The sequence below is a fragment of the Alligator mississippiensis genome, chromosome 1 (assembly GCF_030867095.1).
Source record: "Alligator mississippiensis isolate rAllMis1 chromosome 1, rAllMis1, whole genome shotgun sequence".
NCBI classification, from domain to species: Eukaryota; Metazoa; Chordata; order Crocodylia; family Alligatoridae; genus Alligator; species Alligator mississippiensis.
The window spans coordinates 437967194-437982293 of NC_081824.1; the positions used below are offsets into that span (position 1 = coordinate 437967194).

The 15100-nt window shown below is 42.8% G+C and overlaps 1 protein-coding gene across 1 annotated transcript in view; it reads left to right on the forward strand.

The window, feature by feature from the left end:
• Positions 1-15100, forward strand: part of GUCY1A2 (guanylate cyclase 1 soluble subunit alpha 2) — a 264111-nt gene that overhangs the window by 24808 nt on the left and 224203 nt on the right. Inside the window, exon 3 of the mRNA XM_059720935.1 lies at positions 150-271. Within this exon, the coding sequence (XP_059576918.1) occupies positions 150-271 (122 nt within the window). The remainder of the gene's footprint in view (positions 1-149; positions 272-15100) is intronic.

The window sequence follows — 15100 nt, forward strand, 5'->3', positions numbered from 1 at the left end:
TTGTTTGTTTTTCAAAAGCATGTGTGTTAATAGACAGTAAACTACTAAAATCTCCTTTTATTTTATATATATATATATATAAAATATTTATTTATATATATATTTAAAAAATATGAATCACATGTATAGAAATTGTTTTTTTTTTCTAGTTACAGGGATGCAGAAAAGAACTTTCACAATATATCAAACAGATGCTCGTATACAGACTACTCTGGCAATGATGAAGCTGAAGATGTCTCAGGAATTCTCCAGTGTACAGCTAATATACTTGGTACTTTACTTTAATTTTTTTTTTAAATGGGGAGCAATCTTTCTTTTAATTGAAGATGACAAAAGCCAAGATAACACTGACTTTATCTTAAACTATCTCAATATGTTGCTGTCGTTCTTGTTTTCCTTTCTAGGCATATTTTACAGATCTGAAGTATGGCATTATAGACTGGTTATTCATTGAAAGTACTATTAACTTGGTTATCCCTGAAATTTGGAATTTTAGGTGCTTTGAACCCAAATTCATTTGGAGGTGCCCAGGTGTAACTAAGAAATGAATTTGTTCCCCAGATCTGGGTCACTTAGGTATTAAATGTTTCATATAAAAAGCAGGTGCACGTGGGTTTTATTAACTGTATGGATATGATGTCTTACAGAACACATCTTAGGAGAATGTATTGCCTTTCATTATGGGAGTATCTTAAATGATTTTGTGCCATTCATGCTGACAGATCCCACCTATAATGGATATTTATAAATGCTAAATCTAAAGATGATAACTGAAGTGCAGTCAACTTTTGGGCAGCACATGCAACTACTTGACAGAGCAAGTAACGATACATGAGAGGATAGAAAACAAGTAGGATTATTCTATTAAGCTGAAAATACCAAAAGAACATAGACTGTACAAGTCTGTATTTAGCTAAGCTGGTTTTTTCATCTGTTTTGTGCATATAAGCTAAAATCGTACCTGAAGCCTTAATTTGACCATCTTGGTAAGCCATATAAAAGACTTAAAACTGAAATTTGGAAAACAGTTATTTGCACTGTCAAATTATCAGTTCAAAATAGAGGCAGTTGGCCTTATAGCTGAACACTATTGTGTGTTCTTCAACTTTAGTTCCTGCTCTACCCTGGAATACCAGTAAAATATTTATGCTTTTAAAGCTGACTTTTTTTCTCCCTCTAACTGCTCTAAATCCACGCTAAGAATGAGAGCAGTATACAACACTTTTAGTAAATAACTGAAACTTCTCTTCAACAAAAGTGTTCATTTTTATTGTTTTGGATTTTTTTGAAAGATCATCATTAACTGCTGGTTAAGTAGCTAACTTTTACATAAAAATTTGAAGAAGTAAAATGCTAAATATTAATGCTACTAGGGACTTATTTACAACAGTGACTTATATTCACGTAGTGGCAGAGCTGATGCCATTGCTGCTGCTTGTTGGCATGTAGCAATTAATAAAATTTGCTCTGAAATTTGTTTTAAGCACTCAGTCTTGAAGTGAATTTACATATGGGTTATTTTGCCACTAAAAACTTGAACCATCTTTATCTCTTTTTGATCTGTTTCTGAAACTACTAGCAAAGCACCAAGTATTATTCATTGTTGTTGCTATAAGATGCTTACCAGTGGTAGATGCTTTTTGAACTTTTAATACTGAAATTATGATGCCTATGGCTGTTTTTTTTCTAAATAATGTTTCATTATCTAAGATCTTGTCGTCACTACTAGTACTATAGTTGAGACTTTTTAAAGGAAATCCTAAGACTGCAGCAGGTGGGAGATGGTTATAATACAGGGGTAGGCAAAGTCCAGCACACAGGCTGGATCTGGCTGGCAGTGGACTCCATTTCCCAGCAGCCTCTGTCCATGTGGCTGGGGTTGGTTTCCATGGAGACCCCTGCAGCAGCCAAACTGATAGTGCAGGGCTAGGGTTTCTATGGAGACCAACCCCACTGGTAGGGTGCACGTCAGGGCATGGAGCTGCTCTGGGGCTGGGCTGGGTTCGGATCTTGTAGCAGTGACAGCATAGTCCGGAGCATGAGATCTGCTGCCTACACGCCCCTGCCTGGAGCATGCAGGCAGCAAATCATGGCTCTGCCCTGGCTCTAGGTGATGCTGTCACTGCTGTAAGATCCCAGCCTGTCCCTGAGCAGCTCCTCACCCTGCCAGTGCTGCTGGGGCTGGTGTGCAGGGCTGGGGTTTCCATGGACTATCACAGTGTGGGTGCTGCTGGGGGCTCCATGGAAACTGGCTCCAGCCACATAGGCAGGGATTGCTGTGAAATAGTGGATCCAGCTGGTGGCTGGACTCCATTTTGCCCACACTTGATATCATAGGTGCCAGCTGGGTGTATCTACACAAGAAGCTAACTAACTTCACAGTAGCTGAATAATACTGCACAGGAGCATATCACAGAGTAGACGGTACTAACATGCTAGTGTGCAGGCTTATTAGGCTACTGTACAGTAGTGTCACTAAAAAGGCATTCCATGGTGCTACTGCATAGCAACTCTGGTTACTGTGCATTTATTTAGTTCTTGATTTATACAAGTACTAAATGCTACTGCACGGTGGTTACTGCATGTTTGTCTCATGTAGATGCACCCACTGGGCGCATCTACAGGAGATGCTTACTGAGCAGTAGCCTAATAACACTGCACAGTAGTGTGCCAGTCAAAAACTGTGTTGATATGCTACTGTGTAGTGTTGGTAGGCTACTGCGCAGTAAGCATCTCAAAACATGTGTCAGTGCTGTTGCCCAGTAGCATGAGTTATTGTGAATTGAATTAGTAGTTGGTTAACCAAGTACTAAACTTAACCCGCAGTAACTAGGGCACATTAATGAACGTGTAGATGTGCCCACCTTACAGTTAATAGTACCAATAACGTTTACTTGGAAATGGACCAAAATTTAAGCATGTGGGCTGTTCTTAGTATTATGCTACTTGATAGATTGTTGGCGTGAAACACAATATTTAAAAACCTGACCTTGTATAATAATTTAAGATTTGATTCCTGTCTTTGTAAAAGGCAAGATAGTACCTCTTGAAGGTATCAAGAATACCCATCTGAGTGCTTACCTAAAATGTCTTTTGCAGTTGGATACAACATTTGTCATCCTCTTCTATCTTAAACTGTTGCGTAGGACTGGTATACATTGTAAAACAGCTGATATATGCCATCTGTGGTCTGTCCAAGAGGTGACTGCATTCAGTGATTTGATGAGTTTGTTTTGCTCTTCATTTGAGCCTGAGGTTGAAAAGTGCTCAGTACCTTGCAGATCCAAATCAAAAGTGTTCTAGGAATTCTTAAGAGCCAATTAAAAGTCCTAACTTCTCACATTGGACACTGCTTGCATATTCATGACTCACATCATCACTTTTCATAAGACTTGCAAAACTTGCATATACTATGCATGTTTTCCTGAAAATCAGTACTCGTGTTTAACTATGAAACTACATGTTCATGGGGTATCAACTCTATGGGTGATTTAAAAATGTCTTATAATTATTTTTTAGCCGTAGTGTGTTTTTAAAATGTATTTGAAATGTGTCTAGATCATACAATATGGTCTAGCGGTGTGTACCTGTCGTTAGGGCTAGGGCAGACATTACACATAAACTGGTTCAAGTGATCAGAAACTGGTTTAAACCTGTAACAGAACAGATGTTCAGTGTGTACATACCCATTTGAGAATGGCTGGCTGAAACCAGTTTGAGATAAACCTGGTTGAATGTAGTATCACACTTAACTGATTTGGCTCAAACCGATTTATGCCATGTCTGTCCCAGACTCCTTGCTGGTTTAAGCTAAACCAGACTCCCCCATCATCCTGGCATACTCTCTGGGTGGGGTGGAGCTCTCTGCTTCACAGCAGGGTGGGCCCCTCCCCTCTGCTCCCTGGCTCCAGCTCCAGAGACTGCAGGCTGTTTCCCACCTCCCCTCGCCACTCCCTACTAAGCAGGAATTCCTCCTTCCCCTCTGCCTTGCTGGGGAGGTGTCTGTGTATTGGCTAGCAGACCACATGCTGGCTACTGTCTGTGCTGAATCAACAAGTAGCTGGTAATGTCCCTCTCGGTTTCTTGATAACGGTGTTTATCACTCATCTAATTCCCTGCTGGTCTAATCAGAATTTCCTGTGGGAGCCTGGCCATGCCCCCCTCAGTTCCATGCTGTGGAAGGAAGGGAGGGCTGCTCTAGCGTCCCCTGGTTTCTAGCCTGAGCCACTGCAGGCATGTGCCTGCATTTCTGGGATGTCTGTCCAGTTACAAAACTGATTTAGCCTAGCCAGGTTTGACTAACCTGCAAAGATTGAATCAATTTGGGCTCGGGCTTTTTGAATGTCTGTCCCTAGCGTAGGACTACACATTAGTGTAGTACAGGGGACTATATTAGCTGATAGTTGCCTCAGGAACTGCTACTATGCTGGTTTGAGGAAGGGTAAAAATATTTTAAAATACTTATACATAAAGGTGAAAAGAAGTTACTGTTAAGAAAATCTCACTTTTTCAACATGAAATAAAGATCAGAATAAGAAGAGCAATTAGAAGACCAGAATCCTAAGGTAATATTTTAATAACTGCTTATTTCCTTCTCTCTTCTTCTCTCCTATCCAGTGACATGAATTGAAGGTAGTGTACCAGCATTAGTTCTGACTTCAACATTTTAGTCAGTAGTCTGTGTCACATCAGGCAAACTGTTAATGGTGGCTACCTAATTAGCCTTTACATTTGTGTGGTGGTTTGTTTTCCTCAGTGAGTAGAGATCATTGAAAGATTGCTTTATCTGAATAGGAAACAATCCCTGGAGAGTATAACCAGCATAGCTGATCTTCTTGTAACATTCTTGAACAGAAGACGCAATTATTTCTTTAACTGTGATGATATTTAAACAAATGTTGATCCAAATTCTATTCTCAGCTTGCTTATATAATTGAGAATAAAGATTTCCTATTCAGAACACTGTTCCCTGTGCAGCCCAAGGGTTGTTTGTTTATGCTAGAAGTGAATATTTAACAAACAAATGTTGCTTGGCCTGTAATACTTGGGACAGTGGTTCTCAACCTTTCTAGACTCAAGGCATTCCTCCATAACTTTTCTGAATTTTACCAGGAGCCTGGTTGAGAACCATGGTTGTAGTGTCTTGGCTTACATATTTTATCAGGTAAATGTCATGTAGGCAGGAGCTCTCTCCTGCATAAGGTAAACCTCATGCAGCAATGGCAGCCTGAAGATTAAATCCATAGAAAAGTGTTCTCAAATGTCTATTTCTCCAGCTAGCCACACTGCATAAACCTAATGCAGGCAAGAGCAACTGCTCCTGCTGCAGCTGCTTCCCAGTCTGGCTGTAAATACCTTCTGTGAACAGAGATGTGGGGTAGCTTTTCCTAGTTGTAGCAGTAGGGGCAGTGGCAGTACTTTGGTTGAGAACCTTTGAAGCAGGATATGGCTTTGACTAATAACATGTGAAATTTTACTCTATAGAGCTTAAAAAGTGAATCATTGAACTTTTGTTTCCATTTGTAAAATGAAACAAAACCTTTCCTTAGCAGTGCCTGTCACTGTTACCTGTGTGGAGTCTGATGTCATTCACTTCTTCTGATCCAGTAACACTGCCTGTACAACTGTCAATTAGTATTCATTATTCATCAAAGCACAGCAGATCTTTAGGTCATGAGTAGACCTGGGAGATTTTGAACAGATGCTTAGACTACTCGCAAAATCATTTCTGTAATCTGTGGGTTCATTTGTACATATGCAATTTATAATGCATGAATACTGGAATTTCTCTCTCCATTGAGCAGTCACTAGAAGTATAAGTCTAGAAACCTGCAGTGAAAAAGCCTCATTCTCCATTTTCCTCTCACCTTCACTGATTTTGTTTATTCTATGGACATTGTTAGAATTACTTCTGCTTTACACTGATGTAAAGATACCAACACAGTACAACACATTGGAAACCCGACCAATGAGAGAATACTTGTTTTTGAGTGATAGCTTGTGTTGCTGGAATGTTAACATTAACTTTTCAGAAGGAGCTTTGCAATTGATTCTACCTCTTTGAATTGATTCATATGCCTTGTACATTGTGTCCTTCATAATTGAGGACTCTCTGGGTGTGTCTACACATGCAAATGCTGCAGGGTGGGTTTGCTGAAGAGTAAGCTACTTCTAGAATATGGGCAGACATCTACATGTGTGGGAATTTGAGAGCAGATTTGCTGCTCTGGGTAGCAGTCTACTTGCCCCCCCCAGCTCCCACCAACATGCTGCAGCAGCCAGGGGGAGCTCTAGACTGTCTCCTTGAGAGGGCAGGGAGATTGCTTTTTTGCCCCTGGGAGCTGCCTGCTACCTGAGCATGCTCTGGTGGTGGACCCCAGGTGGGGACACTGTCCTCCTGCCCTGGCAGTAGGGAGCTCCTGGCCCTGGCTCCCTGATCAGAGTAAGGGGCTCAGAAGGAGCTGGGAGGGTGGGGGGGGGGGGGAGGGGATGAGGGGGCAAATCCCAGCCCCCTGCTCTGGTGTGCCAGTGAGACCCCTAGTAATGACCTCCCAGTTGGATGGGGATTCCCCACCCAACTGGGGGCTCACTGCTAGCAGCTCTACTGGCAGATTGATCAGGGCATGGGGCTGGGAAAAACCTGCGGGGCTGGGACCTGCCCCTGAAAAGGACAGTTTCTGGCCAGCCATGGGGTGTGTGGGGAATCTGCGCATGCAGTCCTGAGATGGCTGGGGACTGCCTGATATAGGACAGTCCCCAGTCACCTCGAGGTTGCATGTGCAGACTTCCTTGCATAGTCTGGGGCCGTCCAGGAACTATCCTGGTCAGCAGCTGGTCCCATTCAGCTCCAGGCTAGGTGGGAAACTGTCCTCTTGCAGGGAGCTCCCAGTTCGTGCTCCGTAATCATGCATCAGGGGGCTTGGAGCCTCCTGCTGCTGGGGAAGGGGGATATTGTCCCCACCTGGGTTCCCGGTGGTGGAGTCCCATTCCTATTCCTCCTCCCTCCCTCCCCCCAGCATCGAGCAGCTCCCAAGGGCAGGGATCAATCTCCCACTGTTGCTGCCTGGTTGACTGGGAGCAAACTTGCTCATGGTTGTGCAATATGACACATGTAGACTGCCAATAATTACTCAGAAGCATTTGCTACTGAGTATAAGAAATTTATTATACAGTAAGGGTCAACGTGTGGACAGTGATGCTTACTATGGAGTAATTAGCTCTGCTGCGCAATAAAGCGTCTCATGCAAATGTGCCTTCTGTGAAGGAAAAGTGGATGTGTCTATACCATTAGTTGTTTCACCAAGAAGAGAGGAATTAACTGATGCACATTTCCCTGTTCTCTGTAATGCACTATTAAGAGTTGTTCCTGGTATTTAGTTCAACAGAGACTAGACTCAGCAGCTTGCTTCAGTCTAGAGCTGCAGAGGAAACATATGCTTGTCCTAAGTGGGTGATTTAGCAGGATTCACAGCTGCTTTGCAATGCATAAGTGAATATGAGAGGCAAAGACCACTGTGCTTGCAACAACATTCCACCCCTACCATTCAATCTGTGTTTTGATCTGTGTCTCTTGCTCAAAAAAAAATAAAAAAATCAGAACCTGATAAACTGTGGTGCAGCTTGAAGGAGGTTAGCCTCATAACATTAATCTGCCATTTTGTTGTCCATTCACTCAATTATATCCGATCCTTCCACAGTACTTCACTCAGGGCTTTGTTGCATGTTATACTTAGGATATGTTTTATTTAGATCATAGTAAGCATTACTACAAGTTAGGAAGTCTTCTAAGCAGTTGCATGGTAATGCTTACTATGGCCTCAGCCCTCTGGATAGGGCTGCAACTTCTGTGCGGTCAACATACAGCTGTTTGTCAGTCCCATCCCTGCATAGCTGGCATCTCCATGGAGCGGTTCCATGATGGCATATCGCACATTACCTAGCACAATGTGGAGATGTTCCTCGCCTACAAAGTCCTAACTTTTTACTAGCACTAGCATGTGTCTTCCTGCTTGAATGTGTGGACGCTCCTAAGTGTAACATCAGCCCTCAGCTTTGTTTATATCACCTTGAAAAATCTGATGTCATCTGCAAACTTAGACATCTTACAACATTTCCTCCCCCTTCCAAATCAAGTATGAATGTTGCAGGCTGCAGTACAGAGCCTTGGGGGCCCCACTCTTTATCTCCTTCCATTGAGGAGACTGATGGTGTATATCTACTCTTTGTTGTCTGTACTTTAGCCAGTTAGTGGTCCTTGAGTGGACCTTGTCCCTAATGCCAGGACTACTTAATTTCAGCAAGAGCCTTTGGTATGAACTTTGTCAAAAGTGGTTTGAAAGTCTAGATAGGCTATAGCAACTGGATTATGTTATAGCAACTGGATCGTTCTTATCCACATGCTCACTGGGATTCTCAAAGAACTCTAGCTGAAAAATCCTTCGAAAATTAGCTTATGGGGATAGAATCATAGAAAGTTAGGGTTGGAAGGGACAGCAGGAGGCCAACTAGTCCAACCCCCTGATCAGTGCAGGGCCATCTGCAACTAGATCATCCCAGCCAAGGCTTTGTCTATCACGGTTTTAAAAACCTCCAAGGATGGAGCTTCCACCACCTCTCTGGGTAACCTGTTCCAGTATTTTACTACCTTCCTAGTGAGAGAATTCTTCCTAATATCTAACCTATACTTCCTCTGCTGCAACTGGAGACTTGTTCCTTGTTCTGTCATCCACCACCACGGAGAACAGTCTAGCTCCATCTTCTTTTGAACACCCCTTCAGGTAGTAGAAAGCTGCTATTAAGTTTCCCTCTGTCTCCTCTTCTCTAGACTAAATAAAAACCCAGTTCCCTCCAGCCTCTCCTCAAGTCATGTCCTCCAGCCCCTTCACCATTTTTGTCACCCTCTGCTGGACCCTCTCCAATTTGTCCACATCCTTTCTGTTGTGGCGGGCCCAAAACTGAATACAGTACTCCAGATGTGGCCTCACCGGTGCTGAATAGAGGGAAATGATCACTTCCCTTGACCTACTGGCAACACACCTACTAATGGCATACCAGGCTGCATTGGCCTCCTTGGCAACAAGGGCACTGCTGGCTCATATTCAGCTTATTGTCTACTGTAACCCCCAGGTCCTTTTCTGCAGAGCTGCTGCCCAGCCAGTCATCCCCCAGCCTGTACCAGTGCATGAGTCTCTGTTATTCCAATCACATCATAGTTCCATGACTGTGCAAGGACTTCTAGTTCTTCCTGCTTGTTTCCCAGGCTCTGTATATTTGTGTACAGGCACCTAAGCTAAATAGTGGATTGCCCTGATTTCTCAGGAAGTATGAGAGCACCTCTTCTTTTGCCCCCTCCTGCTTGCTCTTCTTCCAGGTCTCCTGCTTCCCCACTTACCTCAGGGCTTTGGTTTCCATCCCCTGATGAACCTAGTTTAAAGTCCCCTTCACTAGGTTAGTGGATGAGTTTGTTTTTTTTCTGTAAACAACTATTGCATTATGCATCTACACTTGTGCCTAGGACAGCAGCAAATTGAGCCAGAGAGGAGCAGTGTAGGCCAGGGCTGCTGCTGCCCTGCTCTGCTCCCCTGCAGCAGCCAGTGGAAGCTCCAGCCTCTGGCTGCAGCTTCCTGGGGGCAGCCCTGGCTGGCAGGAGGCATGGGGGTTGGTGTGGGCAGTGGGTGGCTATGTCAGGCAGCAGAGGGGCTGGCTGGCCCATGAGGCTCCTGCAGCTGCTGAGCCATGTGGCTAGGTAGCAGGAAGGACTGTGGTGCCCTGCTGGCTGGGCTGGCCAGGCATAACTTATGCCCAGGTCAGCTTCTGCATGTGTTGCTGTACAGTAAATAACTATGCAGTAGGGTAGTTCTTGTATATACAAGTACTATTATACTGTAAGTACTATGGAGTTTAATTCATTTCCTGCGGCCTAATAGGGTTGTTCATGTAGATTCAAGATATTACTGTGGAGCTAATTAGTCTATTCCACAGTAAATGTCTTGTGTAGTTGCATCATGGCTTCAGTGGCACAACTTCAGATTTACAGTAATGTCTCTGCATTTGGTATTAAAGAGACATTGGGTACATGAGAAGTGTCAGACCAATGTTCCATATAGCCCAGTATCTTTTCTCCAATAGTAAATAGTAGATGCTTTATAAAAAGTATATGAATGGGGCATGTCTAGAGTGTTCCATTTCCTGTTTGTATTCTGCCTGTCATCAACTATCATTGGTTTAAGGATGTCGGAGAATACAGCCCTGATCGTTCTTTTTAATAGCCCCCCTATGGATCTCTCTTATATGAATTTTGACTTAATCCCTTTTTTAATCTGGTTATGCTATCTCCTTCTAGAACCTCCTGTGGCAATAAGTCCCGCTAGTTAACTACACGTATGCCCAACTGCATCTGTAGTGGCTGCATCATGGTTCATGCCCACTGACTCCATGTTGCCGTAGCTTGTTGCTACGGTGACATAGCGTCTTGTGTAGATGTGCCCAATGGGTGCATCTACATGTGCACTTTACTGTGGAGTAGACTAATTAGCTCTGCAGCTGGTTTTAGGGTGCAGTGAACTAATCAACTCCGCTGTAAGACAGTACTGTCAGGGACAGTACTATCCTATGGTGGAGTAAGTGTACTGAAGCTGTATAGATTGTGACGAGGGCTGGCTGGGGCACAAGGGTGCCAAAGTGTGAGGGCTGCTTGCTATCTAGCCACAAAGCTCTGCAGGATTTGCATGCTTGTGCCCCAGCAAGCCCCGTCCCTGCTGGCTGCCACTACCCAGAGATCAGGACTGACCCCCTGTACCACCTGCCAGGCTGGGGCTGCTCCACCCCAACTCAAAGTGCTGCTGTTTTGAACGCACATGTAGACTCTGTGCCCGAGAGTAGTGTACTTTGAGTTAAATGGCTCTGGAGTTTATTGCATCACATTGATTGCACATATAGATGTACCCACTGTGTTTAAAAAAAACAAACCAAAAAAACCAAAAAACCCCTTTCTTTTATTAGGCTTAAACATGCCTTCTGATAATTTCAGTGGCTATTTGCTTATTCTTGCATTCTGGGACTTGATAAGAAACTGTTATGTATTTACATTATCCACATCCTTCCTGATTTTATAGACTTATATCATATTCCCCCTTAGACTCTGGAAAGGAGAAGTCTAGCTTTTTTCAGTCTCTTTTGGTATAGCAGCTGCTTTTTACCCATCATATCATTTATTAGCTTTCTTGGTACCTTTTTCTAATTCAACTACATTATTTAAAATAGACACCAGAACTGCATGCAGTATTCAAGGTGTAGACACACCATGGATTTATACAGTGGTATAGATCTCTCGCAAGGTCTCTTTCCTGAGTGGCTGAGCAGCAATGGCAAGTTCTGAAGCCTGCATTCTGTGTGTGTGTGTGTGTGTGTGTGTGTGTGTGTGTGTGTGTGTGTGTGTGTGTGTGATATATATTCTGCATTCTGTGTGTGTGAAATATAAATATAAATAATTCAGGTTATTTTCCCCCAGGTGCATTTGCACTTGTCAACATTGAAATTCAGTGTATTGCCCACTCACTAAATTTGATGAATTCTGCAACTTCTCACACTTAGCTTCAGATGTGACTGTTTAACATACTTTTCTCCCTTTTCCAGGAATAAATAATGCAAATATTAAACGCATTCAAACCCAGCACAGATCACTGGGGCACCCCACTATTTACTCTTCTCCATTCTGAAAATAGACCACTTAGCCCTTTGTTTCCCACCTTTTAACCAGCTTGTCATCCACAAAAGGACCTGGCCTCCAGTTTCATTTTTTAAAGAGCCTTTGGTGCGTGAATTTGTCAAAAATCATCTAAAGGGGTCTATTTTACCCCACCTGATCTGATCTCTGGGTGGATTCAAAGCCATGTTTGATTATTATGGTGATGAAAATAGGTTTTTAAAAACCTCTTTATTCTGTTCCATTTTACATAGTGAACACAGTTTAGAGGGAAACATCTGGGTACTCCTAATTTGTCAGCCTGAATGACTGGTGGTTTGAAAGTTCAGTCAGTACCACTCTACAAACCTATGTAAGCGACGGGGTTTCCCAGCTTTGATTGAAGACATGATCTAACTGTAGTAGAGTTACATTGGTGTTGCTGAAGGCCTGATTTTTAGCTTGCAGAACCTTAGTTGCTGAAAGCGTTCATAGTTTCGTAGATGTTGGGGGCTGGAAGGGACCTTACAGATCATCAGGTCCAGCCCCTACCTGCAATTGGGTAGGAAAGACTGCTCTATAAGGAGAAAAGATCACAGCAGAATAGAGAAAAGAACTTACTGTAGCAGAACTGAATTTAAAAAAACATGATTAGAAGAATATTAGTATTTCTCAGTAAAAGTACAGGTAACATAAATATTACAGGTAGGGACCTACCAAAATCATGATTTTGCAGATTTCATGGAAATCATGAAATCTGGCATTGCCCACAAAAGTGGGCAACGTCTTTTCTAATTTTTTTTGTAAATTTCACACTTACCAAAAATAAAATGCTGACTTCCTAGAGGGCAACACTGCCCACTGGGGGGAAGGTTGGAGGGGGTCTGCCCACACAAAGGGGAGCCCAAGATGGCTGCCACCCTTACCCCTCACTGCTGATTGGCAGAGGGCTGCCTGTTGTGTGACCTTTCCCCTCTCAACCAATTGGCAGCAAGGGATGGGGCTGCATACCGACAGATCCTCATAACCAATTAATAGTGAGGGGTGGGGCTGTATAATGGACAGCCCTCACAGCCAGTCAGAGGGAAAGGGTGGCACCACTGGGGCCCCTTGCCCAATGAGAGGCATGAAGGGGTCCTGCTGCCATCAGCCTGCAATATCAGCTGCCCACCAAGTTGGGTACAACCCTAATTATAGGTAAATAAGACTGATTTTTTTTTTAAGCCCATATTCATGTTTACATGAATTACATATTTATTTCATTACATCAGAAATATAGGTATGATGCTACTACAAAGTAAGGTTAATACAGGGGTACAGCTGCGTGACAATTTATATGTAAAGGTATACTGTAAATATGTGTTTGTTTTTTTTTAACTATGTTTATACTCGGCTAATAAAAAATAATACAAAAATGTTCTCTGGGTTCCCTTTGTGATGATATAATTATTTTTTATACTCAAGTCAGCATTTTATAGAATGATAGTGGCATTACAGCTGGCCTTATGATATCCTACACATTAGAACCTGTTTTGCCATATTTTATTGCACTTCCCCCTCCTCCTCCTCCCCCCCCCGCCAAAAAAAAAAAAAATCTGCCCCTAAAGATGGGGTGTGTATATGAAGTGGGGAAACTGATTTTTCTGACTGGGATAGAAGCAGCCTGCTTTGATTCCTGATTCACAGTGCAGTAGCTCTTGTATTGGCAGGCAAGGTTCTTTGGGTAGATATGTTATCTCTTATTAGATCAACTGAATAGTTGGAAAAGAGTTTTAGGTATGCTTTTGGACACAGTCATCCTTCTTCAGGCATAGGGAATCTCTGCTGGTCTGAGACTCCAAGGTATGAGAAAAACTGTAAGTGTGGCAGCTTGTCAGTGAAAATGTAAGTAGGTAGAAATTAGAAAGGCAAAAGGTAAAGCAGGTAAGGGAGGGGGAAGAAGGGCGGGGGGAAGGCCAAAGGGAGACAACAATGATAAAATATAGGGTAGAAAAAGACTGTCTGTGAAAAATGAAATAGTTGGAGATCAGGAAAACAGGAATAAGAGAAGCTAAAGGGTGATAGGATGCAGTGAAAATATAAATTGGTAGAGATTAAAAAAACAAAAGGTAAAACAGGGAAAAGAGGGTAAGAAGGCAGGACAAAAGAGGCCAAAGGGAAACACTACAGTGATGATAATACAAGGTAAAAAGAGGCTCTCAGTGAAAAAGGAAATAGTTGGAAAGCAGGAAAACCAAAGGCAGAAAAGTAGCGGATGAGGAGGGAGAAAAGGTGTGGGAAAAGAAGAATGTAAGAGGTAAGGTACCTGGGGAATGAGATGTCAGGTAGGTTGTAATGTGGCCTAAATCCAGTGTCTATATTGAGTCCCTGATTTATTTTATTTTATTCAGTAGATTTATGAAGTGAAGTTTGTAAGCTCTTCTACAGAAGCTGTTTTGTAAATTCCCTTTTGAGGCTATAACTGAGAGAGCAACCTAAACACACCAAGAAAGCTATAACTTTAGAGCCAAGCTCTCTGATGCCACTAAATTTGCAGCAAGAAGACCCATGGTCACTACCTCACAAATCTCAAAAGGGCCTTCAGCCAACAAGTACACTTCTCCAGAGAGAGATATCGCACTTTTGAAAGAGCCACCTGAATACCACGTGAAGATTTGCTACAGTACAAAAAGAAAACTCCCACAAATCACACACCTTTTAGTTATGACATACCTCCCTTCCCTGGAACCTACGTGGAAAATCCTCAGACAATTGCAACCAATACTAGAAGACCCCATTCTTAAAGAGATCTTTCCAGAACCACCCATCCTAGCCTTTTAAACAAGCATCGAACCTCGCTAACCTCATCACCAGAAGCAAACTCCCTATGACCCAAACCACACCCAATGGATGCAGACCATACCAGGACAAAAAATACAAAACCTGCCAACACATCTCCACCACCCCCACAATAATTACACACCACAACAGAACCATCACCATTCCTGGATCTTACACCTGCACCTCCAGAAATGTAATACCTTATCTAGTGCACTTAAAGTCCTGATGGAAAATAAATAGGAGAAACCAAACAACAACTATGCACCGGAATGAACGCACACTGAAAATCTATCAAAGACAAGAATACCCAATTACCTGTGGGTGTGCACGTCTTACAGGACAATCACTCCCTAATTGATCTCTCAGTTGTAATCCTCAAAGGGAACTTACAAAACACCTTTCATAGATGAGCCTATGAACTTCACTTCATAAATCTACAGGATACAAAAAATCAGGGACTGGATCTAGACACTGGATTTATGACACATTACAACTTGCCTGACATCTCATTCACCAGGTACCTGACCTCTTACATTTTTCTTTTCCCGCACCTTTTCTCCCCTCCCCTCTCCTACTTTTCTGCCTTTGGTTTTCCTG